A 26,075-nucleotide genomic window follows, 5' to 3' on the forward strand; every position below is an offset into this window, starting at 1 on the left:
ATTGGCAGGAAGCCCAGGACATTTTCTGACCCTTCAACACTGAGGATGCATGTCTGCTGGGGAACAGCAAGAGGACTAAGGGTATGGGGGTGTTAGTGCCTGGTTCAGGAGCTCTGGATAGTAGAGATGTCTGGGACTTCTGATGGGTAGGGCTGAGGGCAATGAAGCCCAGAGATAACCTGTTTGACTCTTTCATAGTCTTGACCATTCTGGCTGGGAAACTGGGAAGTGCTAAAGGGGCTGTGCAGAGAAGGGCAGATGTGATAACAAGGACTTCCATCCTAAGAGCACTAGATGAGGGTAACGATGGTAGTGATGACACCCCAAATTAGTGTCATGACATTTTGCAAAGGGATGGAATTGGGTACACTCATAAGTGTCATTTTTATTAAGATTTCAAGATGCCATGTAGGTGTCATTTAAATAATTTGTTGGAAAAAAATACTGTATGCAGATCACCGATCAGTTACAAGTAACTACACTGTCTTCTGCTTCTGCTGAATTAGTGCCACAACATGGGCAAGTCATGAAACTGACTTAAGAGTTAGTTCTTCTGGAAATGAAGTGGGTGATCCTGGTGGGTGCTCTCACTTGAATATCAGATGACTCCCAACATTGCTCACGAAAATAAAGTAGTATTGGTAGCATTTTTGCCCAACAACTATAGTCACTGTTATCCATTTTTGTGGGGAGAGGGGAGGATGGGGATAATATTTCCAATAAGGGCGTTTTCCTGTCGCTTTTCTTCAGGCATCGTTGACCTCGATGGAAGTCTCCAGGAAGGAGACAAGGAGCAAATCTCTGAGTCACTCAAAATCGCAAAGGCCTCTCTGGAGACCCATCTTGAGTCGTTGTTATGGATCAGTTTGCACAGTGCTCTGCAGGCTGACTCTCTCAGGGGCTCCAAGTGGTCAAAAGTGACCAGCAAGTTGGTTTTTAAAATCGGAGACTGAAGAAGCTGGGTACCCTCTGGGGCGGGCGCGTTCCACCTTCTCGGAAGGCCCGGGCGCCGCCCCCGCCAGGCCAGCAGGCGGCGCGGACGCGCCGTGGGGCCCGGAGGGGACAGTGGGCCTGCCGCCCAGGCCGGAGCGTGCGCGTGACCGGCGGCGGAGCCGCGCACGCTAGGGCTGGGGAAGGGGGCGGGCACCGTGGGAGCCGTTTCCGGACGGGGCGGGGAGGGGCGGGGCCACCGGCGGCCGGATCTCTAATCTCGGCGGCGGCGGCGGCAGCAGCGGTAGCAGTAGACGCCGCCTGGGGAGCTTTCGCCCAGCGGCCCGCGAGTCGGTTTCGCGGTGAAGAGGAGCAGGGCCGGCGAGACAGTGTCCGAGGGAAGGAGCGCAGAAGCTGCTCCCGGCTGAGGAGGTGGACGGGGCCGCGGCGAACCCGGAGGAAGGAGGAGGGTCCGGGCTGGGGAGGAGGGCTTCGGCTTGGGACAGGGGAGAGTCGGGACTGAATGGGAGGCGGGTCCTGGCCTGGGAGAGGGAGGAGTGTCTGGACTGCGGGGGGTCCTGTTGAGGAGGGGTCCTGTTGCGGAGGGGTGAGGAGAGGAGGAAGGGCCAGGCCGGACCGAGGGGCTAGCAGCTTGGGGCGGGCTCGGGTTCGGGCTGAGGGAAGGGGCGCCGACCACCTGAGGTCTGAGTGAGTGCAGGGTTCGCGAGTGGGTGGGGGAGGGCGCCAGGGCCGAGAAGGAGCGGGGTCCGAAACTCCACTCGCTGGCGGGGTAGGAGTGGTCTTGGGGTGGGCAGGTTTGCTGGTCCTTCGCAGGCGAGGAGAGGGTTGTGGGGAGGGAGGGATGAAGTCGAGAACGAGGCCTACCTGTTTCTAAAGGGAGTCCACCGGAGGCTGGACCCTGGGACTGGACTGCCTGTAGCGTCCGCTCCTTGGCCAGGTTAGTTTGAATGGGCGGGGCTCCGGGCCTTCAGGCCCTGGTCCACTGCAGGCTGGGCGTTTCCCCCGGTAGCTACCTGGGGGGGATTGCTTTGTGGGAGGGTGGCTCTGGAAGCGTTTGGGCAGCTGTGGGAGGGAGGCAGAGTGCCAGCAGGATTCTGATTCGCTGGTTTGGGGTGCTGGGGTGGAGTGTGAAAGCTAGGAGTGAAATCTGAGCTCTTAAAGGAGGGATAGAACCCTTTCTCTGCAGCTCTGGCGAATCTCGGCGGGCCGACGGGAGAGTTTAAAGCGTTAGAAGTAAACAAACGTGATTCCCTTTTGCAGAGGGGAGGCACTGAAAGCACGCCTGGAAGAGGAAGATGCCGAGTACGGACCTTCTGATGTTGGTGAGTCCTTTTTGCATCTGTTCTCCTTGTTGTAAGTCACTTGTCGTTTACGTTTTATTTTTAGTCCGAAGGATGAGTGTGTAGATTTCACCTCTGATGCTTGCTTTTGGTAGCTGAGAGTTTCTGCCACCTTTTATTTTGGGTTCAATGATTAAGATGGATAAGTGACTGATTTAAGTGTATGTGTGTATATATATATATATAATGAATATGAAGAATCATTTTCAAAATTCTTGCAGTTGATTTTAATCTCTCCTTTCTTATACTACCAGAACAGTTTTAAAACTTCTATTAAATTTTGTCTGGATCTGCTGTATATTAGTTTATAAGTGTTTGTTTCCCAGACTAGAGTTATGATTTCCTGGAAGGCAGGTATCTTGTCTTATTTGTTTAGAGATGATAAACACCTGTCATGGTGCTTCGTATATGGTGAATTGCTTAATTGCTGAATTGAGCTGGTTTGAATTTACTTTCTTCTGCTGTGCTGAGGAGTATGCCTGTTTTGGTAGAGGCTGTTTTTTTCCCCTCTCCTCTTGAGATCTTTCTGTGCTGTTTTTTCCCTGAGCAGGGAAAATACAATTGCCAAATGAGTGTTTACCAAAATGACGTTTTATTCTTGGGACATTCATGATTCCATGGAGGCTCTTTATTGACTTTTATTTTTTTCATAGAGGCTTGTTACTGTGAGGAGTCCTTGGTTTTCAAATAGCGATGTAGAAGTGTCTGCGTTTAGTTTTGAATAAGTCCTTTCTTTGAATCTGATATCTTTTTGTGCAAAAAACACATTGATTTAAAACATTTCCTTTCCCTCTCTTTACAATTGGTAGTTGGTAGCTGTCACTGGGAAATTGGTGAAAACTAATAGTGAGGGTTTTTTAATATCCAGTGCTGATGTCCTGTAGTGTCAAAACCTGTAAGGTCTGCAGGAGAGATTAAGAGGGCAACAAAGTTGTGATTGGTTCTGGTTTGAGGTGGGGAACAAAGATGATTTTTAGAGACATAGATCAATACTTGGTTTATCCACAGGTTCAGATGAAGAGTTCACCTAAAATAGTTTTTTTTTGCCCCAGATTTCATGGATTGTCAGTAGATAATAAATTGTGTTGTGTAATTTTGAATTCTCATTACGAGAGCAATATGTTAGAAGAATTGGAAACTATTAATAAGCAAAAGGAAGCAACCCCTGATAATTCCACTACTCAGAAATAACCACTGTTAGCACCTTGCAGAATGATTTGCAATAATTGGCAACTTCTGTTTTCTGTTTTATAAAGCAGTATGTGTATGTAAATTAAGATTCCTGTGTGTCAGTAGGATATAACTGCATGCCCAGCCATGTGCTTATTACTTCTTGGGCCTGTGGGCTCCCTTTAACAGCCTGAGCAGTGAGTGCTTTTATTCAGAATATTAACTTTGGAATCAGTTTGAAGTATTTCTCTAGCTGTCACCACTAGTTTTCACTTCCTTGTTTGAAAATCTAGTTGTTTAAGGGTGTTGCTTTGCTCCTTGGTGTAAGGAATAAATTCATATAGATAAGAGCTGGGCCTTGAATCATCGCTCTCTGAAGACACTGTACATGTTGCTTGAGGTGCTCTCTGGAAAAGTTGTCCTTCTTTCTTTGACTGTCCTGTGCTAAATGGTAAAGAACCAATGACCAGGGCTGGGCTTTCAAGGAGGACCCTAAACTGTCATGATCTGAGTTCAAGTTGTTTCTCCGTAGTTGCTTTGTACAGTATGATGCGTTAGACATGTTCTTGGTCCTCTAACTGGGAAAAAAGGACCCCAGTTAATAGAAGATAACCTCACTGTAGGGCAGCATATGGTAGAATCTCAGAATTAGAAACAACCTTACAAGTCATATGATGCAACTTCTTTCTTATATTGTACCTGAATCCTTTTTAGACTGTCTCTGCTAAATGAATATCCAGTCATCCGTACTTTCTCCTGGGAGAGTAAGATGGGCATAAGCTGAGACGTAATATGAGGTGGATTCAGGAATAATAGTTTAAGTCTGATAGCTAACATTTATTGAGCACATGTTATGTGTTAGGTGCAGAAATAGATATTCTACATGCTCATTTAATTTCCCAAAAACTCTGAAAAATATGCTGGCATTCTCTTTTTATAGGTGAGAAACTAGGCTTAGAGGGTACCATAGCAGTGAAGTGGCGGAGCTGTGTTTTAGCCACAGCTGGTTTGACTTCAAAGCCCTCTTTTTTTTTTTTTTTGGCTGCGTTGGGTCTTCGTTGCTGCGCGTGGGCTTTCTCTAGTTGCAGCGAGCGGGGGCTACTCTTCGTTGCAGTGTGCGGGCTTCTCATTGCAGTGGCTTCTCTTGTTGCAGAGCACGGGCTCTAGGCGCGTGGGCCTCAGTAGTTGTGGCACACGGGCTGAGTAGTTGTGGCTCGTGGGCTCAGTAGTTGTGGCTCATGGGCTGTAGAGCGCAGGCTCAGTAGTTGTGGCACACGGGCTTAGTTGTTCCGTGGCATGTGGGATCTTCCCGGACCAAGGCTCGAACCCGTGTCCCCTGCATTATCAGGCGGATTCTTAACCACTGCGTCACCAGGGACGCCCCAAAGCCCTCTTTCTTACCTATTTTGTGATGCTGCCTCTGTGTCATATTCATCGAAAGGGATGGAGGTTGCTGAACTGTGTGACTGCTGAGAGCAGGTTTGTGTGGAGCAGGAGTGGGATAGCTCTGCCCTCTAGGGGACACTTCGGAAGAGTGGTGGGGATGCTTTTGTCTTGCAGTCTCGTCTTGTCTGAACATACGTTTTATTATACAAATCTTCTTGTTTCTCTTCCCTTACATTGCAGTTGGGGCGCTATATTGAAATTTTAAAAGTTATATCTATGGGTATAATGTTATAATCTTTGAATTTCATTTCAGAATAAAGAGCATTACAAAATATTTGTTACAGAAGGGGACGTTGGGTCTGATAGGGTAGAAAGCCACTTTTGTGGACAGTATGCTATGGCAATAAAACTTGAAGATGGACTGGAGTCCATATATGACAAACTTTGGATTCCAGACAAAGGTTCTTGGGCTGTCAGCCCTCAGTGCTTTGTCCTCATTTGATTAAAGGGTTTTGCCTGCCTATTTCCATTTGTTCATTTATGCCACGGACTGTGATACTTTCCACGTAACGTCTCAGAATAAAGTGAGTGAGTGTATTCATTCATCTGAGAATTGTGATGCTTTCAGAGGGAATTCAAGTCTGGAAATTTTTTAGCAATCTTTCTCCACTTTAGCAACCATTCTTTCCATCCATCTTCTCCTCCTTCCTAGTGCTAGGGGTCTGTATCGCTTTGCGAGTTGCCAAATACTCCTAGCTTTAACAAAAAAAAAAAGGTACTTTATAAAGCTAAGTCTACTCCCATAGGCTATCCAGATGGATGACTCAGAGTTACCGTAAGCACTGTGGTAGTGCTGGGTGGGGTGTGAGTGATAAAAGTTGATCTAGGGTCGAGGTTCTCAGCCAGGGGCAGTTCTTGCCCCAACCCCCATTCCCCGGACGTTTGGCAATGTGTAGAGATACTTTTGATTGTCATACTGGAGGAGTGCTAGAGGTCAGAGATGCAACTGATTGCCCTACTCTGCAGTGTAGTCCCTCACAACCTAGAATTACCTGGCCCGAAATGTCAGAAGCGCCCAGGTTGAGAAACCCTGCTCTAGGTTCCTTAACATAAGTGACAATATCTGTGCAGCCCTGGCATTCATGTGGATGGGGCAGTAGGTCTTTTCTTAGAGTTTAATGGGTCTGTTACAGTGATACTTGGGTTGTTCTGCCCATGGATCAAGCTCTGCTGCTTTGGAATATTTACTGGAGAGTGTGCAGCATGATATTCTGAAGCACAGTAAAAGTCCTAAGAAGTGCTGTCTTTTGCAACATTTCTGCAGCACTGTTGATTTGGAAACGGTAAGCCTGTCTCAGTTTTGTTTTTCAGGTGCAAAAATCACATCTTTCCAGATATTAGAGCTTTATCTTTGACCCTTGAATCTTTTTCAGGGATGCTTTCTTTATGACTCTCAAATGGGATTTAAGCAATAAACTGAAAGATTGACACTAAAAGCTCATTTCTGTTATTTGAATCTGGTGTCTTACTTGTAGGCTTGTCTATAAGAAAGGGAGGATTCATTGGAACTGGTAGGACATTTCAATTTTTGTTGACAATTTGAGTGGCCGTTGTAGGATGAGCACTGTTTTTGGCCTTGTTCCATTCTTGTAAATAAAGCAAAATATAATAACAAGTATGATAATTTCTCCAGCTTTTGGTCTAAAGGAAAGGAAAGTTATAAATAGATAAACCCCAAATCTCAGTCTTTGGCTTGGCTTTGCAGTCTGTGTGTCAGGAATTTTTAGTAACATTTACCTCTTAATTAGGCATTGCCCAATCTAGTATTACATGTAGTTTGTATGCATTGGTGGCAGAAATGGGAATCAGCCTGGGATTAAGACTTTTCCATAGGGAACTGATTTGTAGTGAATCAGTCCATATGTGGAAGCATACAGAATGCAATTACTGAGAGAAAAACAGTGCTATGGGGTAAGGGGAGATGGGAGCCATCAGGGATGACGGAACAGTGCAGGCTGAAAGTAGTTTGTTGGGTCTGTCAGTTATCTCCTGGTGCACTCCAGCAGTGTGATTGCCCAGAATTAAGGAACACCAACAGGGGTTGGTGAAACACTTCAGGGCTAAGAGCAATTAGCACCCTTAGGCCTGACGGAGCAAGAGAGGGAGTAATTTCTGGAACTTTAGAGAGCTTAGCGGAAAGAGAAGGTAACCTCTGGGAATGCAACCACTTCCAACCAGTGGCCTAGCAGCAAGGGAATCAAGGGGAGTAAACACCTCACATGTTTTCTTTTCCCACCCTCTGGTCTACTGGAGCTTTTCATTGGTCAAAACCAACTGGAAACCAGAGGATACAGGAACCTGGGTGATTTAATTTATAGGACAGCCCCATGAAGCACATAACAGAGTTGAGGAAGGTTCGGTAGAGGAGTATACTGAAGTCAAGGTCAAGTTAGTTTTGAAAGGTACAAGTGAGAAGATAGTGTTGGAGCAGTCTTGAAGAATGTAGGTCATGGAACGTTATAGAAAAGGAATGTTCTTGCTGATAACAGAAGGATAGGTTCAGAGGCAGAGTTGCCACAGCTTCAGAGCTAGTTTGTTCCCGTAGTAGCCTTAGAATCTTAATTGCCAGAAGGGCCTTTAGAAATGTTGCAGTGCCACTTCCCTTCCCATGTGGGAATTCCTTCCACAATGCCTGGCCAGGAGTGGGTGCGGTATAGTTTCTCAGGGAGTCCTTTCCATTGTTGGACAGCTTTAAATGTTAGAAAGTTTTTATTTGTCCAAATCACTGAATGTATCAGGATTAGGTTTGGCTGAATATAAGAGAAAAATCTACAGAAATAGAGATTTCTAAAAAGTAGAAATAAATTTTTCTAAAGTAAGAGAAATCCAGAGTCAACAGTTGGTGCTGATACTGCCATTCCTAGGTCTTTGAGGAGGTTCCACCGCTCAGTGCATCCTCTCCAGGTCAGGATAACTGCTTTGAGCTTGAGCTGTCAGGTTCACGTTTCATTCGGCGGGAAGAGGAAATGGGAAGGAAAAGAGCTTGCCTGCATTCTTAATTTATTGTACAAACAGAAGAGTGTATAAAGCACATATCCTCATTTTAAAGAATAACAATGAAGAAAACAATAATATATCTACCACCCAGGTTAAGAAATAGAGCGTTTACCACCAACCCCATGTGCCCCACCCTGGTTACATCTCCTTCCCTTTTCTCTACTGATATCACTGTACTATCCTGATTTTGGGGATAGTTATTCCCTTGCTGTTTAAGAAAAAAAATTGTTACCACCTAGTTCTACATCCTGAATTTTAATTTTGTTTGTTTTCAACTTGATACAAATGGATTTATATGTATTTTTTTAACCTTTAAAAAAAATTGAAGTATAGTTAATTTACAATGTTGTATTTGTTTCTGGTGTAGAGCAAAGTGATTTGGTTATATATATAGATATATATGTGTCTATCTATATTCTTTTTCAGATTCTTGTCCATTATCGGTATTACAAGATAATAAATATAGTGCTATATAGTAGGGCCTTGTTGTTTATTTTATATATAGTAGTGTGTATATGTTAATCCCAAACTCCAAATTTATCCCCCCTCCTGCCCCTCCACTATCCCCTTTGGTAACTGTTAGTTTGTTCTCTATGTCTGTGAGTCTATTTCTGTTTTGTAGATAAGTTCATTTGTATGATTTTTTAGGTTCCACTTATAAGTGATTTCATATGATAATTTGTCTTTTCCTTACTTCACTTAATGTGATCATCTCTGGGTGCCTCCATGTTGCTGCAAATGGCATTATTGCATTCTTTTTTATGCTTGAGTAGTATTCCATTGTATATATGTACCACGTCTTCTTTATCCATTCATCTGCTGCTGGATAGCTAGGTTGCTTCCATGTCTTGGCTGTTGTAAATAGTGCTGCTGTGAACATTGGGGTGCATGTATCTTTTTGAATTAGAATTTTCTAGGGATGTATGCCCAGGAGTGGGATGGCAGGATCATATGGTAACTCTGTTTTTAGTTTTTTAAGGAACTTCTATACTCTTCTCCATAGTGGCTGCACCAGTTTACATTCCCACCAGTAGTGTAGGAGGATTCCCTTTTCTCTACACTCTCTCCAGCATTTATTATTTGTAGACTTTTTTTTTTCTTTTGCTGTACATGGGCCTCTCACTGTTGTGGCCTCTCCCGCTGCGGAGCACAGGCTCCGGACGCGCAGGTTCAGCGGCCGTGGCTCACGGGCCCAGCCACTCAGCGGCATGTGGGATCTTCCCGGACCGGGGCACGAACCTATGTCCCCTGCATCGGCAGGCGGACTCTCAACCACTGTGCCACCAGGGAAGCCCCTATTTGTAGACTTTTTAATGATGGCCATTCTGACTGGTGAGAGCTGATACCTCATTGTAGTTTTGATTTTCATCTCTTTAATAATTAGCGATATTGAGCATCTTTTCATGTGTCTGTTGGCCATCTGTGTGTCTTTTTTGGAGAAATGTCTGTTTAGGTCTTCTGCCATTTTTTAATTGGGTTGGTTCTTTCTCTGATATTAAGCTGCATGAGCTGTTTGTGTATTTTGGAAATTAATCCCTTGTCGGTCGCATTGTTTGCAGATATTTTCTCCCAGTCCATAGGCTGTCTTTTCATTTTATGGTTTCCTTTGCTGTGCAAAAGCTTTTAAGTTTAATTAGGTCCCATTTGTTTATTTTTGTTTTTATTTCCATTTCTCTAGGAGAGAGGTCCAAAAAAAATAGTGCTGCGATTTATGTCAGAAAGTGTTCTGCCTATGTTTTCCTCTAGGAGTTTTATAGTATCCAGTCTTACATTTAGGTCTTTAATCTTTTTAGAGTTTGTTTTTATATATGGTGTTAAAGAATGTTCTAATCTCAATTTTTTACGTGTGGCTGTCCAGTTTTCCCAGCATCATGTGTTGAAGAGACTATTTTTTCTCCATTGTGTGTTCTTCCCTGCTTTGTCGTAGATTGACCATAAGTGTGTGGGTTTATTTCTGGGCTTTCTATCCTGTTCCATTGATCTGTATGTCTGTTTTTGTGCCGGCACCATACTGTTTTGATTACTGTAGCTTTGTAGTATAGTCTGAAGTCAGGGAGTGTGATTCCTCCAGCTCCATTCTTCTTTCTCAAGGTTGTTTTGGATATTTGGGGTCTTTTGTGTTTCCATACAAATTTAAAATTTTTTGTCCTAGTTCTGTGAAAAATATACCATTGGTAATTTGATAGGGATTGCAGTGAACGATTTATATGTATTTTTGGTGATTTTCCTGTATTGCCCAGTATTTGCGAGATTCATCCATGTTGTCGCGTGTAGTTTATAGTTTAGTTCATTCATTTTCATTGTTGTATAGCATTTCATTATATGATTACTACAATTTATTTAGCCATTCCACTGATGATGGATATCTGGACTGTTTCCATTATTTCTTCTTGTAGTTCTATTAGATTTTGTTGTACATAACTTGATATTTTATTACTAGGTGCATCCATATCTAAAATTGTTACATCTTATCTAGTGAGTTGTGATTTTTATCTAATAATGCTTTTTGACTTAACATAACATAGCTATATGAGCTTTTTGTCATGAGATAGGCAAACTATTAAGTGTTTGATGAATGAATGACTTGGCTGTTGTATAGGCAGAAACCGCAGAGCACTCGTCCTAGCCTGTTCTCCTGGCACATTGTTATTTACGTGTCCTGTTATCCTACGAAGTGAACAAAGCACTTTTAAATTAAAAAAAAAAAGTGTGGAGTTTTCTTTTTGGAGGGATAATTTGTGTATAGTAAAGGGCACAAATCTTAATTGTACAGGCCAATGAATATTTGTATATGGATACACGTACTCACTGCCCAGATCAAGATGTGAAAAATGTCCAGCATCCCAGAAAGCTCCTCATATCCCTCCCAGTTGATACCCACCAAAGGTTGTCATTCTTCTCACTGTAGTTTTGCTTATTTTTCAGTTTTATATAAATGGAAGCATACAATGTATTTTCTTTTGTGAATGTCTTTTGTTCTGAATGTTGATTGTATCTGTTTCAGCCATGGTCTGATGTAGCAATATTTTTAAGAATTATTGCTGTGTAGTTTTATGGTGTATAAAATATCAAAATTTATTCATTCTGTAGTTGATGAACATTTATGTTTCTAGTTTTTGGCTGTTATGAATGACATTGCTACATTCTTGAACATGTCTTTTAGTAAACGTAAATACAATTGTTGGGTCATGAGGTATACTGCCAAACAGGTTTCTAAAGTGGTTGTACCAGTTTATACTCCTATAGGGTTTTCTTAGTATATAACTTTTGGATTTAGCTTTGGGCAACAAGTTTTAACATTTTGTTACCTGCACAGTGGAGAGAGCTTTAAGAACTCTTTCCTGAAGTAGTGTAGGTACTTCTAAAATGTGAAATGCCCTTTTCTTTGCATTCTCGTTTACCTAGTCTATAACTATTAATAAACATTTGATGGAAAAAAAAAACCTTGGTTCTTTTTGAGTATTAAAAGGGCTCTGTTAAGAGCAGAGTTTAGATTTGTAAAACACCATTTGTAGCAGTTAATTCCAAGGCTGAAATCATAATCCTTTGGAACTCTTTGGAACCTAAGTAGTTGTGCTATATTTACGCCTTGTGCTCAGTAGTGGGAAGACCTTCTTTTTGGAGACTTTTCCTGAGAGGCATTTGAGTTCACTCCTTTGAACTGCATTTTGGTAGATGAGGCTAAAAAGGAATACACTAATCCTGCCTTGAGTTCCAGTCTTAATGGTGCTGAGTCTTTGGGACAGTTGAGGGAAATTGATAATTGTTTCAAATTCTGATGGGGAGGAATTGAGGACAAATATGGGAATGCCATGGTGGACTTGCTCCTTGTTGAGCTGTATTGCAGCCAGGGTGGAAGAAAGCCTAGGATTAGACTATTACCCAGCCCTTTTTGATAAGCTTAAGGTTTCAGATGCTTTCGCATGAGTCATGACTGCAGCAATCAACAATAGTCTATCTGGATGACTGAAATCAGGTTTATGATCTGTAAACATAAGTAGGTAACCGGTTTAATCCTGTTTTGTTAGTAGGTAAGGGGACACTTGCAACCTTCTGATTGAATTAGATTGTGGGAAGCTGAGTTGGTTTGACATCTGTCTTACAAAATTGAGGAGCAGCTCACTATTTACCTGCATTTATTACCATCATCTGTAGTAAAATACAGCATAGGCATGGAAATCAAACTACTTAAAGCCTCTCGCAGCTCTACCTTTGTGGCTTTGCCTGGAACATTGCAAAGGTCACTTTTCCTTGCTGCTAATTGAAAAGGAAAGGAAAATGTTTATCAGAGAATTCAGATTCATCAAATAATTTGTGAAGTGTTTATTATCTGCAGTCATTTGCTCATTACCTTGCTGCATTTAATATTCACAACAACCCTGTGAATTGTTTTTTTCTTGTGATTTTTTTTGTTGAACTATAAGAATGGCATCTAGTTTTGTTTGCAGATGAGCGAAATCCAGTTGCACAGAGGTTCAATAAGTGCCAAAGGTCACACAGCTTCTAAGTGAGAGCTAAAGCTAGAGTAGAAGCCTTTGACACTATCCAGACTTTCTAGGACACCACAGTGGCCTGTAAAACACTATTAACATGACTCTCAAAGAATTCACAGGAGTCGTGATGAGGTGTAAGTTCAGGACAATACTCAGAGGTGTCGGTCCTTTTCAGATATCCTGGGTAGTGGCTGGAGTATATGTTCATGAAAAAACACAAAAAGTGTTTTGAAAAAGTTTCGTCATTTTAGCAGTTAGTAATTTTGTTTATAGATTCTTAAAAACTATACCTCTGGACAATAATGACCCTTTTTGTCTAGTTTACCCATAATTACTCTACAAACTTCTACGTTATTTTTAAGATACTTAGGGTTGCTTTCATTTGGAGTCCAAAGCTTTAATCTCTGTTTCTGGAATTGCAAAGTTTCTGCTATCTTTGGCCATATGGAAACTTTTTTTCCAGAAAGACTTTTTTTTTTTTTTTCAGAAAGACTTTTTTAAAGAAAGTCTTTGAATCCAAACAATCTTAGGTGGTTGGTCTTAGCTAAGAGAACATTTGGTGAGCATAAATGGAATTGCTGAGTCATAATGCTTTTTTTTCTTCAAAGTATACAATCCAGTGGTTTTTAATGTATTCACAGAGTTGTACAGCTGTTGCTACAATTTAGAACATTTTCAGAAGAAACCCCTTACTCATTAGTAGTTACTTCCTCCCTGTCTCCTACTCCTAGGCAACCAGCAAACTACTTTTTGTCTATAGATTTCCTTATTCAGAACATTTCCTATAAATGAATCATATAAATACTATGTGGTGTTTTATAATTGACTTTTTTCTCTTAGCGTGATGTTTTCAAGGTTCATCCATGTTGTAGCATGGATCAGAACTTCATTCCTTTTTATTATACTCATGAGGCTTTTCCTGAAGAATTGTAAGTGATGGATATATCCAGTGTTTCTATTTTCTCAAAAATGTTGTTTGCTTTATATATAATAGGATAATTTGTCATATTAAGGCTACTTCTGTGATTCATTTTAGGGAAGGCATTATTAATCTGAGGAATATAGATCCCATATATGACTGGCCTTCAGGATGTCCTGAACCCTTTGTAATTATTTGCAAGATTTTATATTCCCAGGCATTTTTTGGTGGGGGAGGTTAGGGGACTGAGAACATTTAGCTTTTGTTAAAAGATAATTTCCAAAAAAAGGTAAAATCATGACACTCATACAGTTAGGAAATGAATACACACTTTATTTTACTTACAGTGTTCAAAGGAGAAGTCCAAAGAACAGATACATTTATAGATCAGGAATATTAAAATAAGTATGCAAATGGAGGCAAAACTAATTTCTTCCATAGTGGAGAGGGAGGTCATTTGAACCTTTACTGGACATGGCAGACTTTATATGTTTATAGATTAAGATCAGTTTGCATTGCTATCAGTTATCTACAACTTCCAGACTTGTAAAATAACTGCTATATAATCAGAATCAGAGGGATGTCCTAGACAATGTATGATTTTCCACTGGAAACACACATTTTTTCCTGCACTTTCAACAGATTATCCAAAAAGTCTGAAAGTCTTCCAAGTGTTGATTTTAAATTTAGAGTTTTACTTCAGTTTTAAAAAGCATCTCCTTTGTGACTAGATTTAGAAAAATGTTTGTATCCATTGAGTATCAGTCGGAGACCCAGGGGTAGGTCTCTGGTTTATTCTTTTGAACAGGATTATTTGTTAGAAATCTCCAGAGAAGTAGGCTTTGCATCTTAACTTAGGTTACACTTTTGGGCATATATTCAGTATTTCTCATCTCTAATATCAGCATGACTATTGAAGGGAGGGGATTTCTATAACTAGTTTAGAAAAGTCTAGCTTTTCTAGAAAAAAAAAAGTCTAGCTATCTTAACTCTGACAAAGGTAGCTAGATAATCCTATTAGTAAAAGAAGTACTGGAAGGGAGAAGCCTAGACAACTTCTTCCCCAGTTGTGGTATGCTCAGGGAAGTCAAGACTTCTCCTTTGTGTGTGAAGAACGTAGGATTATTTCCACTAGACCTTGCTTATTCTCCAGGGGGTTCTCATTTCCAGTCTTCAGAGGATAATGAACCTCTTTTACTTTGAAAGGTAACTTCTGTGCACGTGTACAGTAAGTCATTTAGCTACTGACTTTAAGAGACTCTGGGAGTTCATAGCAAATTTGGCAACATGACATGTTCACGTTTGCAGAGTACTTTTTCCCCACATCTTCCCTACTTCCCTCAGGCTGAGAATGTATTTACCAAGAAAACCCATGATTGCCCTTACCTCTACATCCCTCAGCCTGTTCTCTGCTTGTTCAGCTTAGTTTTATGCATTTCAGTCTTCTCTGCTAGGTTAAGCTCCCTGTAGTGCCTTTCTTGATAGACATCAGAAGAGAGGTGCTCAGAGTTGTTAGTTGACAGAATCAGCATCTGTCTTCACTTGAAGACAGACTTATGGTCCTGACCATAAGTAAATGAATAAAAAGTTCTCAGCAACCATTTGGCAGTCTTCGGGGCTGCCCACTTTTATGAACCCAGGAGCTTGAATTTTCTGTGAGTGCACTCCTAATGACTGGAGAACATTGCATGGCTGTCTCTCCTTTCTGAGGCCAAGATTGTGTCTCAGTGACGGGGTGCTTTGCCCAAATACTCCAGTGTTAAGTGTAGAGCAATTAGACTTTGTAAGTGCTTGTGAACTAGTACTGAGCATGTATACTTGACTCGAGGCATGGCTGGAAGGGAAATGTGGACAGTTAAGCTTTTTGAGATGAGCTTCTCAGATACTGGATCTTTTGACTTACATAGTAGAATTTTGGGGGAAGTATATGGTTTGCTCTTTACCTCCTAAGAAATGATGACTCGGTCCCTTTAAACATTTCTATATCACACAGTCACGGTTGGTTGGTTGGAATGACTGTTTGGTTTATTGCACAATTCTTACTTCTTTAATGACCCAAGGGAGTTTTCCCTTTGAGCTTGTGATCTGTTTTTGCTGATAAACTTTAATGCCTTTTGAGGCTCTAAAGACAATAGTGTTTTCTTACCTGTTTGCTTTGCACTTTGAAGTTCTGCAGAATGTACTATGAAAGAGAATCAGATTCAGTTCATTTTTTTCCCATTTTTAGAGCAGAAGTAGAGTAAGAATAAATACTTAACTTTTAGGCTTTCTTCTGTATTTTAACTTCACTCCCTTACCTGAGTCTTAGTCACTAGAGTACCATTTGATTTGAAGACATTCAGGCGTGGATGAACTGGGTAAAACAGGTTTTTCTTTTCCTCAACAGCCCATTCCTGCTTTAAAGCTCAGATTTCTGACTCTTCTGGAAAAACTGTTTTGAGTGTTGAATTGTGCACTTGTATTAGAGGTGAAGAAAGTGGAAGGAAGAGGAAAACAAAATCCTTTTTTTCTCTGTAGCATTGCAGAGTGGAAGATTTTGATTTTCTTTAGTATCTGGCCAAAGAATAAATATTAGCCATGAGTAATGCATTGATCTGTGGATTGATGTGGCTGGGCCCCAACTTTAACACTTACAGTAAAACTTGATGGATGTCTTTTTACCCCTGTCTAGTAATATGTTAACTCAATTATTGGGTAATTCTTTTATCAAAGAAGGGGATGGGGAGAGTAGGGGCCATGTTGTGGTGTAGAGAAAGGGTTCTTAACCAAGCAAGGATGTCTGTCACAATCACCTGGGGGAAGTTTTCCAAAATATATATTTCTGGGCTCCACTCTATACTTACTAAACCTCTGGGGTGGAGTGTTCTGGAGAAAGCTCCTTGGCTGATTTTGATGCGTTCTACTGGTTTGCCCCCATTAAATCATGGTGAAGGGATTGTTATTATTAAGGAAAGAAGCACCATCCAGTGTGGGTCTGGAAATGTCTTCTTTCAGTGATAATCATTTTTAGAATGTTTCTTCTGGTATAAGTTGGTAATTAAGGACATTTAATGGGGGAAAATTATCACTGCCTAATTGGCAATTGGTTAAGTACAGTAATAGTTCTCAAAGAAGTTTTTTTCGGGGGAATGGGGGTGTGGATAGTGCCATTATGGGAAGTCTGCTTACAGAATCTTGTTCTCTTGAAGTGATTTAAGGACTGAAAGAGTTTATTATCATTGGGGAGAACCGTGGGCTAGTACTGATAGGAAAGTATCTTGTGATTGGAGAATTCTGAGTTTCCTGGACTGAGTCACTCCATCACGTCATAATCCTGGCCTCACAAAAATGTTAAGAGAATAAATCCTAAGTATAAAAAGCACTGAGATTGTGTTGAGTGGAAAATAACCTTAGTGTTAACTCCCTTCACTGCATTACAGAACCGCATTCTAAATTTAAGGAAGCCAGGAGTGAAACCACTGTAACACACTGGTTTTAAAACTGAAGGTCATGATCCATTTAGAGGGATGCAGAATCAATTTAGTGGGCCAAGCCTTTGAAAAAAGAAGGAAGAAATAGAAAAGAAATGTAAGTGTATTACAAGTAATAAGGTGTTAAGTATTATTTTGGAAATTTTTGTTTTGGTTTTATATCTTTCTGTTGCTGTGCGTGCTAGTTTGTGTTGTAAAATACATTTTTGTGGGACTGTATTGGAAAAGTTTGAAACTCTTTGGTCTAAAAAGTGACATGCCCTGGGACTTCCCCGGTGGCGCAGTGGTTGAGAATCCACCTGCCAATGCAGGGGACACGGGTTGGAGCCCTGGTCCAGGAAGATCCCACATGCCGCGGAGCAATTAAGCCCATGTGCCACAATATGGAGTCTGCACTCTAGAGCCCGTGAGCCACAACTACTGAAGCCCGTGTGCCTAGAGCCCGTGCTCCGCACCAAGAGAAGCCACCACAGTGAGGAGCCCGTGCACCACAACAAAGAGTAGCCCCCCGCTCTCCACAACTAGAGAAAGCCCACGTGCAGCAATGAAGACCCAACACAGCCAAAAAAGCCCAAACCATATGCTTAAAAAAAAAAAAAAAAAGTGGCAGGCCCCAAATTTACCAAATTTGTAGACTGCTACTATCATGTTCACGAAAGTGTCTTGCTCCCTTGAAGTAATTTGGGGGGTGAGAGGGTTCAGTATGAGAATAGTAGGCTACCAAGCTCCCATACATTCCAGCAGCTGCCTTTTGTCTAGTAATGATTAGGATTATTGAGTACTATTTTGATGTCTTTTAGGTATCTGCTAAAACCTAAATCTTTAGATTGAAGTGGGATGAATAAAAAGAGAAAGTCTGGTTAGTTTATTCATCCTTATTTGACAGTAGCTTCTTCAAAGTAGTTAATATTTTAAATCTTCACACTAAAGTTGATATTTTTTCCTTTAATATTATACTTTTAAAAGATTTATGGTATTCTTACTATCATTTTATATACATTCATTGGGCAAAGTATTTTGTTTTTTTCCTCTAGGGGAATACATTTCCAATTTTATAGAAGTGTGAAGGAAAGAATGCTTTTTTTTTGTGGAAGTTTTACCAAAACTACTTTTCTGTTAAGCAGATATTGGAGATAAACAGCCACAAACACCCACACATACGCACAGACACACATGTACACAGACACTTTATTTTGTGAATATTCTGTGTCCCTTCTAGATAAAGAAATGAAGGCACAGGTGGGTGAAATAATTTGCCTGGAGTTGCACAATAAGCTAGTGGCCTTCATAGATGACCACTTATGGTTCTTGTATTTCCAGAGACACAATGTAGAGATTAAGTTGAAATAGACAGAAGCCTAAGTATTGTAATTATAAATAAATATGCAAGTGTATATAGACAAAATATATTTCTATAAGAAGAAAGATGCGGTGGGAAATAGTAATTATAATTATATTACGTTCTCGTGCCATCTCTGTCTGGATGTTTTTTCTGTAGTCATGACCTAGCAGTACAATTTTGGTTTGTTGTATGTTACCATATATCCAAGGTATATTCTGCCAGGAGCATAAATTGTGGAAAGAAAATTCTTGGGATAGCGCTGGATTGTAATGTGTTTAGTGATTCTCTGCCTGTGACACTGAGAATGAAGCATTGAAAGAGTACTAAATACTGGCAGGAGGCGTGGGTTCCTACTCTCCACTCTGACACAAGCCCGTCTGCATGAGCTGAGTGAGGTACGCCGTGCTGCTTCGGGGCCTCTGTAAAATGAAAATGTGGGCTTGATCTCTAAAGTTCTCTTCAACATTTAGATTGTATACTTCCCCAGGGCTGGACTATTGCATCAGAACCCAGCCTGGGGTTGCTGCTGGTTGCAAGGCCCCAAGGAACTGCCTCATCCTTTTTTCCAAGGAGATAGCACACGTTACCCCACAGAGCCCTATAGTGCAGCGAGTTGTCAGTGTTGTGAGGTGCTTCTTTGTTGGGACTGAGCCTAGGTTGTTTGTAGTAACCTAGAAGAACCTTGGAATGAGGCCAGGAGATATAATTTCTGTGACCCACTGGTTGCCCATTCAAAAAGCTTGCTAGGACCCCTCCAAGTACAGTATCATTCTGTCACTGGAGTAAGAGAATATAGAAATAGATCTCCTTGAGAGGTGTTTCTCTATATCTCCTCTTAAGGAGATATATTCAAGGACTCCCATTATCTTCTCATAGCAATTACAAAGAAAATATACTTTTGCTGAATATAATTTTGTAAATGCTGGCAAGGAATGCCTTCATATCTTAATAGGCTTTTTAAAAATGGAAGTAGTTTGCATGTGCTGATTCTTTGCTCTTTCCCTAATACTAGTTATGTTACTCGTTTGTTTAGTCAGTGCTGTGATAATATCTACAGTCATCTTTTGCAGTTGGTAACCTCTATTTTCTGGGTGAACCAGGAACTAGAATCACCAGAGGAAAAGCTGATCTGTATGATTGTTCTTCCGTCATCCCATTCATACACACCATTCAACCATTTGGTTTGATCACAGCTTTAACACTAGAAGATTCTCTATAATAGTTGAAATTATGACATACCTTCAATGATGGTAGACTCCTCTGGTCTTTCTCTGGTCTCGACCAGCACTGCCACTGCTGTGCAGGATTGAGATTGTTGATAGCAACAGTGGGCTCTAGGGAATGGCCACCAAGAACTATGAGGGGGTTGCAGATAAACTGTGTTTCCATGGATAGCCCTCTGGGAACCCAGTACATGTCTAATGCTAATTACCTTATACTGCAGCCTAATTGCTAAGTGTATAAATGCTTTCAACAAACATTAGTTGAGCACCCGTCCTCCTTCTGAGCTTTCATGCTGTCCTCGAACATTGCATGTAGATATCCATCAGGAACATAAACCTACAGCATTATCTTGTTCTCAGAATCTCCTCTACCATCTTCAGCTTCCCTTCCTCTTCTAGTCTGCCATGGTTAATGCTGTCACCACTAAGCCAGTCTCTCAAACTTGAAAATCTGGAATTATCTGTATTTTTCCCACTCCATACTTTCTATATCTAATAAGTTATCAAACACTGTTCTAAAAATGTTGTTCAAATCCATACCATGTTTTGGCCCAGCTACCATACTGCTTAAGGTGAAACCCAGTTTATTTCTCCCCTGGACTTTTTTTAAAAATTAATTAATTAATTAATTTTATTTATTTATTATTTTTGGCTGTATTGGGTCTTTGTTGCTGTGCGCGGGCTTTGTCTAGTTGCGGTGAGCGGGGGCTACTCTTTGTTGCGGTGCATGGGCTTCTCATTGCAGTGGCTTCTCTTGTTGCGGAGCACAGGCTCTAGGTGCGCGGGCTTCAGTAGTTGTGGCACAGGCGCACGGGTTCAGCTGGTCCGCGGCATGTGGGATCTCCCTGGACCAGGGCTAGAACCCGGGTCCCCTGCATTGGCAGGCGGATTCTTAACCGCGGCGCCACCAGGGAAGCCCCTCCCTTGGACTATTTCAACAGTCCTCTTAACTAAAATTTTTGTCTCTAATTTCTGTCCTCCTTCTATTCCTTTCCCATGAAGTTATCTTAAAAAAAAAAAATTGCTCTGCTGATTAATACCCATACCTTTCGTTTTGTTTTTGTTGTTCTGCTATTTGCTTTTTTCTTTTTTTTTTTTTAACTCAACATCATGTTCTGGTAATTTTTCCATGTGGTTCATTTAAATCTGTCTTTTTTTAAATATATAAATTTATTTATTTATGTATATATTTTTTATTTTTGGCTGCATTGGGTCTTCGTTGCTGCGCACGGGCTTTCTCTAGTTGGGGTGAACGGGGACTACTCTTTGTTGTGGTGCACAGGCTTCTCACTGCGGTGGCTTCTCTTGGTGTGGAGCATGGGCTCTAGGTGTGCGGGCTTCAGTAGTCGTGGCTCACGGGCTCTAGAGCGCAGGCTCAGTAGTTGTGGCGCACAGGCTTAGGTGCTCTGCGGCACGTGGGATCTTCCCAGACCAGGGCTCGAACCCGTGTCCCCTGCACTGGCAGGCGGATTCTTAACCACTGCGCCACCAGGGAAGTCCATAAATCTGTCTTCTTTTTAATGCTGCATAGTATGGGTACATAAAATGTATGTATTATAGTTTATTTAACCATTTATCAATGGACAGTTATTTATATTTTTTCTTTTGCTGTTACAAAGAATACTGAAGTGAAAGTCCTTGAACATGTACATAGGTGCAATTATATAGATACCAAAAAGAATTTCTGGGTAAAAATGAATATACATTTAAAATGTTAATAGATACTGATAAATCACTTTACAAAAAGTACCTATCAATTTATACTTCCAATCTCTATCCGTTTTTTTCCCCAAGACCATTTAAAATCTGGACCTAGTGTATTTCTCCCAGCCTCAGTTCTCTTGTAACTTGATGTGTTCACTCATTTACTTGGTCACTGTCAAGCCACTCTCCAAGCTTTTATTCAGTACAAATTGTTTGCCAGGCACCATGCTATATGTTGAGGATTTAGTGCTGGAGAAGACAGATATGGTCTCTGCCCTCATCTAGCCTGTGCTCTTACTACACAGACCTTTTTGCCATTCTCAGACTCTTTTTATGCATTTGCAGCTATTATTCTGTCTTCCTGGTATGACTTTTTTTTTCTTTTAATTTTTCTGCCTAGAGAATTTTTTTTGATCATTGTTAGATTTTATCCTCTGTCATATCTTCCTCATCTCCCCTCAGGTAGAGTTAGATAGGCCTTACTTAGTGGTCTCTCTTAGCACTTCATTTACAACCTTTTTATAGTGTTTATCCTGAAGAGTTCCAATTACTTGTTTATATATGTGTGTGCCCATGTGTGTCTGCATGTGTATGTATGAACCTCTCTCATTAGATTGTAAGCTCAGTAAGGGCAAGAACTTGGCATATACACCTTAATGTTCCCCCAGCTGAATGCCTTAAACACTGGAGAAGCTTCATAAATGTTGAATAAGTGAGTGAATGGCAGACTGAAGATGAACGTATTTTGTACAGGGCACTCGGTGGCTTGTGAATATGACTGGGATCCGGTCAGTCTTCAGGGACCTAATCATGTTGTAAAGGAGATGAGAAACAGATGAGTAGACTGCAAGGCACATTGTGATCAGCTCTGTGTAGAGGCACAAATGAATGTTTGACGAGAATTTAATGGGGGAGATTAATTCTCATGAGTTGGGTATTCTGGTAACTTCAGGGGAGAGGATTTTTTCTTGCTTGTGCTATGTATTGTGAGGGATACACATAGTGATAAGATATGGTTCCTGGCTATAAGAGTTTTCGTCAAATAGGGCCTTAGAGCAGAGATTGGCAGGCTATGGCCTACGGGCCAAATCTGGCCTGCTGCCTGTTTTTGTATAGCCCATGAGCTAAAATGATATTTTAACTTGAAATTGTTTTTATAAAAAGAATATTTTGTGATATGTGAAATTACATGAAATTCAAATTTTAGCATCTGTAATTAAATTTTGTTGGAACACAGCCACGTTCATTTCTTTACCCACTATTTTGGGACTGTGTTTGCGCTACAGCAGCAGAGTTGAGTAGTTGTGACAGAGACTTTTGGCCTGCAGCACCTAAAATACTTACTATCTGGCCTTTTACGGAAACAGTCTGCTGCCTTTTGTGTTAGAGGTGGGGAAAGATTCAAGTAGAGAAGAAGAGAAAGACATTCATATTGAGAAGATTAGTTGAGTGGGACAGTGAATACTGCAGTCATCTAGAAACTTTAGAGCTGAAATGATGATCTAGCTTAACCTTTTATTTATTTATTTTATTTATTTTTGGCTGCGTTGTGTCTTCATTGCTGTGTGCGGGCTTCCTCTAGTTGTGGTGAGCTGGGGCTACTCTTCATTGCGGTGTGCGGGCTTCTCATTGCGGTGGCTTCTCTTGTCGAGCATGGGCTCTAGGTGCTCAGGCTTCAGTAGTTGTGGCATGCGAGCTCAGTAGTTGTGGCTCCTGGGCTCTAGAGTGCAGGCTAAGTAGTTGTGGTGCATGGGCTCAGTAGTTGTGGCTCGCGGGCTCTAGAACACAGGCTCAGTAGTTGTGGCGCATGGGCTTAGTTGCTCCGTGGCATGTGGGATCTTCCCGGACCAGGGCTCGAACCTGTGTCCCCTGCATTGGCAGGTGGATTCTTAACCACTGCACCACCAGGGAAGTCTAATTAACCTTTTATTTTACAGATAGAAGATCAAAAACGCTGTCAAAGTCCACTTGTCTGTTAAGGGGCAGTGTGCACTGGAGTTCCTAGCGCAGAAGCAGGATGATAAGATTATTGCTGGGGTAGGGCCAGATCATGAGTGGCCTTGCCCTTGAAAAATGAGTTGAAGAGCAAACTAAGAATAGACTTCCTTTCTCTCTTTGAATGTAATATTTCTTTTTTCTTTTGTATTTCTAGAAGGCCTTTGAGCCCTACTTCGAGATTTTGGAAGTGTATTCCACAAAGGCCAAGAATTATGTAAACGGGCATTGCAGCAAGTATGAGCCCTGGCAGCTAATTGCATGGAGTGTCGTGTGGACTCTGCTGGTAGTCTGGGTATACGAGTTTATCTTCCAGCCAGAGAGTAAGTATACTGTCCCCCCTGTAAAGATACAGTGGAGTTACACTAGCTTTGGAACTGATGGCTAAGGGACTGTACTAATTTCTTGTCTGGGTGGTTTGGTTGTGATTTTTAAAATCTGTTTAAATAGAAAGGACATTGCCTTCTGACTGGTAAAATTTTAATAGGACTTGTGTAACTGTAACTGCTACATTGATTTTTTCTGGATTTGCAGTTTACATTAAAACCCCTGAGAGATTAGTCCTGGTAAGGATCCACAGAGTATGGCTTAAACTCTCTTCATGTTCAGCTTCTTGCCTAGAACATAATTGTGTCACCTGGAGTTCCCCAAGCATGAGTTTATGGCTTTCATTTTAGGCCATTGTTTCAGTAAAGATTATGTGACATTGGAACGGCACTCATGCAGTGACCATTGGAATGTCTGCTTTGTATCAGGCACTGCCAAGCTCTAGGGATCTATACAAGTAATACAGGGTCCGTGTCCTCTTGGAGTTGAACCTCTGCTGTAAGGGGACAGTACACTTTGAGCTTCCTGGGTAGTGACTCTGGGAGCCGGACTGACATGGGAAGAGGAGGCTGCTTCTCAGGGAGTGTGGAAGATGAGAAGTCTATTAGTGATCAGTTTGAACATCCTCCATCCTTCCTCAGATCCTGCCCACACTCCCTGCACCCCTCCCAACCTCCCAACCGCCTGGTTGTGTGGTACCTCCTTACAAATTCTTTTCCCCTGCAGGCTGTGTTTTGTAAGTAAATGGTAGGAGAGGTGGTGAGTGCTCTGTACACTCCCCTGCACCCCTTCCTCACCCTTAGTAGGGTATCTGAGTTAATAACATTGATGAGAGTTGCTTGCCATTTCTCATTTGTTTAAAATTTCCATAACTATTTGCTTCCCCGATAACATCTGTTTGAAGGGGCTCTTTAACAGAATACTGTTTCTGCTTTTCTTCCTCTTCCCCCAGAAAAGTCAACTTAGAGGCCAGATTCTGTTTCCTCTCTTTACCATGCAGACAGCCATCCAGCTGTTCTAGTAACATTGCCGGGTTATGGCGGAGTCAGCATTGCACTTAGTTAAAATGGAAATGAGACGTGACTGCCCTGTCTGAAGTTTAGCTCACTCCAGCTTTAAAAACCCTGTCCTCAATTTCTGCTCCTAGTCCGTGCAAGATTTTCTCATAAACTCTGACAAATTAGACAGACCTAACCCTTGTGCTTCGTTTGCTCCATGGTTTGGAAACGGACGCAACCCCTGTCTCTTCTGCTCAGGCTTATTCCTTTCCTGGGAAGCATTTGATTCAGTGCTGCCCACCATCCTGTCCGATTCCAGAGGCCTCTAAGGAGTAGCAGTAAATGTACTTCTCTTTTTTTTATTGTGATAGAATATACATAACATAAAATTGATCACTTCACCCATTTTTAAGTGGACAGTTCAGTGACGTTAAGTACATTCACATTGTTGTTCAGCCATCACCACCATCCTAGAACTCTCTCATCTAGAGAGCTCTCTCATCATTGTAAGCTCCGTACCCATTAAACACAAACTTCCCACGACTCCCTCTCCCCGGCTTCTGGCAGCCACCATTCTGTGTACCTTTCCTTTTAAGATGGTGCATTTGTAAATCCAAACTAAGGCCAGAGATCTTGAGGTTTATGTTTCTTTACTGTGATCAGTATTAGCTTTAGGTTTTCACTTCTGTTTTCCATTGTGCAGCCCTCGGTGCCCGTGTGCATTTTGCTTAACCGGTAGTTGAAGCAAAGCCGTCTTAGGTCTCAGGTACTTACTTGCCTTTAGCGTTCAAAAAAGAATGCGCTGGCTTCTGAGGACACCATGAGAAAATTAATAGGAGCAGTGTGTTAATGGTATGTGGCCTCTGAATCTTTGTGAACTCCAAGCCATTGTGGTTGTTTTATTTTTAATAACATTTTTTCTTATTATAAAAGCAGTACATGTTCATTGTATAAAATTAGGCAATGTAGCTAAACCATAAGAAAAAAATTCAAATCTTATTACCTAGAGACAACCACCATTTATGTATCTGTATCTCTTTCTATATCTGAATCTGCTTGAATCATATAAAATGTAGTTTTTGTCAGTCAAAAATTGTTGAATATTGGCAATTTCATATTGCTTTAATACATATACACAAACAACACATTTTTTATTTTGTAACTTCCAACTTGAATTTTAGACACAGATAGAAATGTCTTCCCGCCAGAGATCGGAGGTGATTTTGATAGAACTGCCGATTTCCTCAGCACCTTGCTCATGTAGAAGTATTCCACGTATTACTGAACATCCAGTCACTTTTAGTATATTGCCTTAGAGGAGTCTAAGGTCCGTTTAGTGATAAATTTTGCTGATCTTCAAATTCCGGGTACCCTTCTGAGGGGCGAGGGTAATTGCGGAACACAGGACAGACACGGGTAGATAAGAAATGGAGGCGGCAGGAGGGTGGGACGGGGCAGGGCTGGAGCCCTCTAAGGTGTGATCTCTCCTTTAATCCTGCTCCATCCTTACTAACTCATGTTGACTTAAACTGTGGGACTGTCTGCAGTTCATCAACAGAAATCTGAGTTCTGTGGTAGGAGGAGGTTTCTAGCCATGGCACCTTGGGCAACACCCTTAAGCCTGGTGGCCTGTTTCCTCACAGTAAAATGAGCATAGTAATACGGCTTTATCCAGTCTCAAAGAGTGATGGGAGGATCGA

General features: G+C 41.4%; 1 protein-coding gene across 1 annotated transcript in view; it reads left to right on the forward strand.

Moving 5' to 3' along the window:
• Positions 1–1,206: 1,206 nt before the first annotated feature.
• SGPL1 (sphingosine-1-phosphate lyase 1) overlaps positions 1,207–26,075 on the forward strand; it is a 55,779-nt gene continuing 30,910 nt past the window's right edge. The window contains exons 1-3 of the mRNA XM_060125425.1: positions 1,207–1,362; positions 2,212–2,273; positions 23,208–23,373. Of these exons, the coding sequence (XP_059981408.1) occupies positions 2,247–2,273; positions 23,208–23,373 (193 nt within the window). The 5' untranslated portion in view covers positions 1,207–1,362; positions 2,212–2,246. The remainder of the gene's footprint in view (positions 1,363–2,211; positions 2,274–23,207; positions 23,374–26,075) is intronic.

This window comes from Lagenorhynchus albirostris, chromosome 16, assembly GCF_949774975.1.
Source record: "Lagenorhynchus albirostris chromosome 16, mLagAlb1.1, whole genome shotgun sequence".
Lineage (NCBI taxonomy): Eukaryota > Metazoa > Chordata > Mammalia > Artiodactyla > Delphinidae > Lagenorhynchus > Lagenorhynchus albirostris.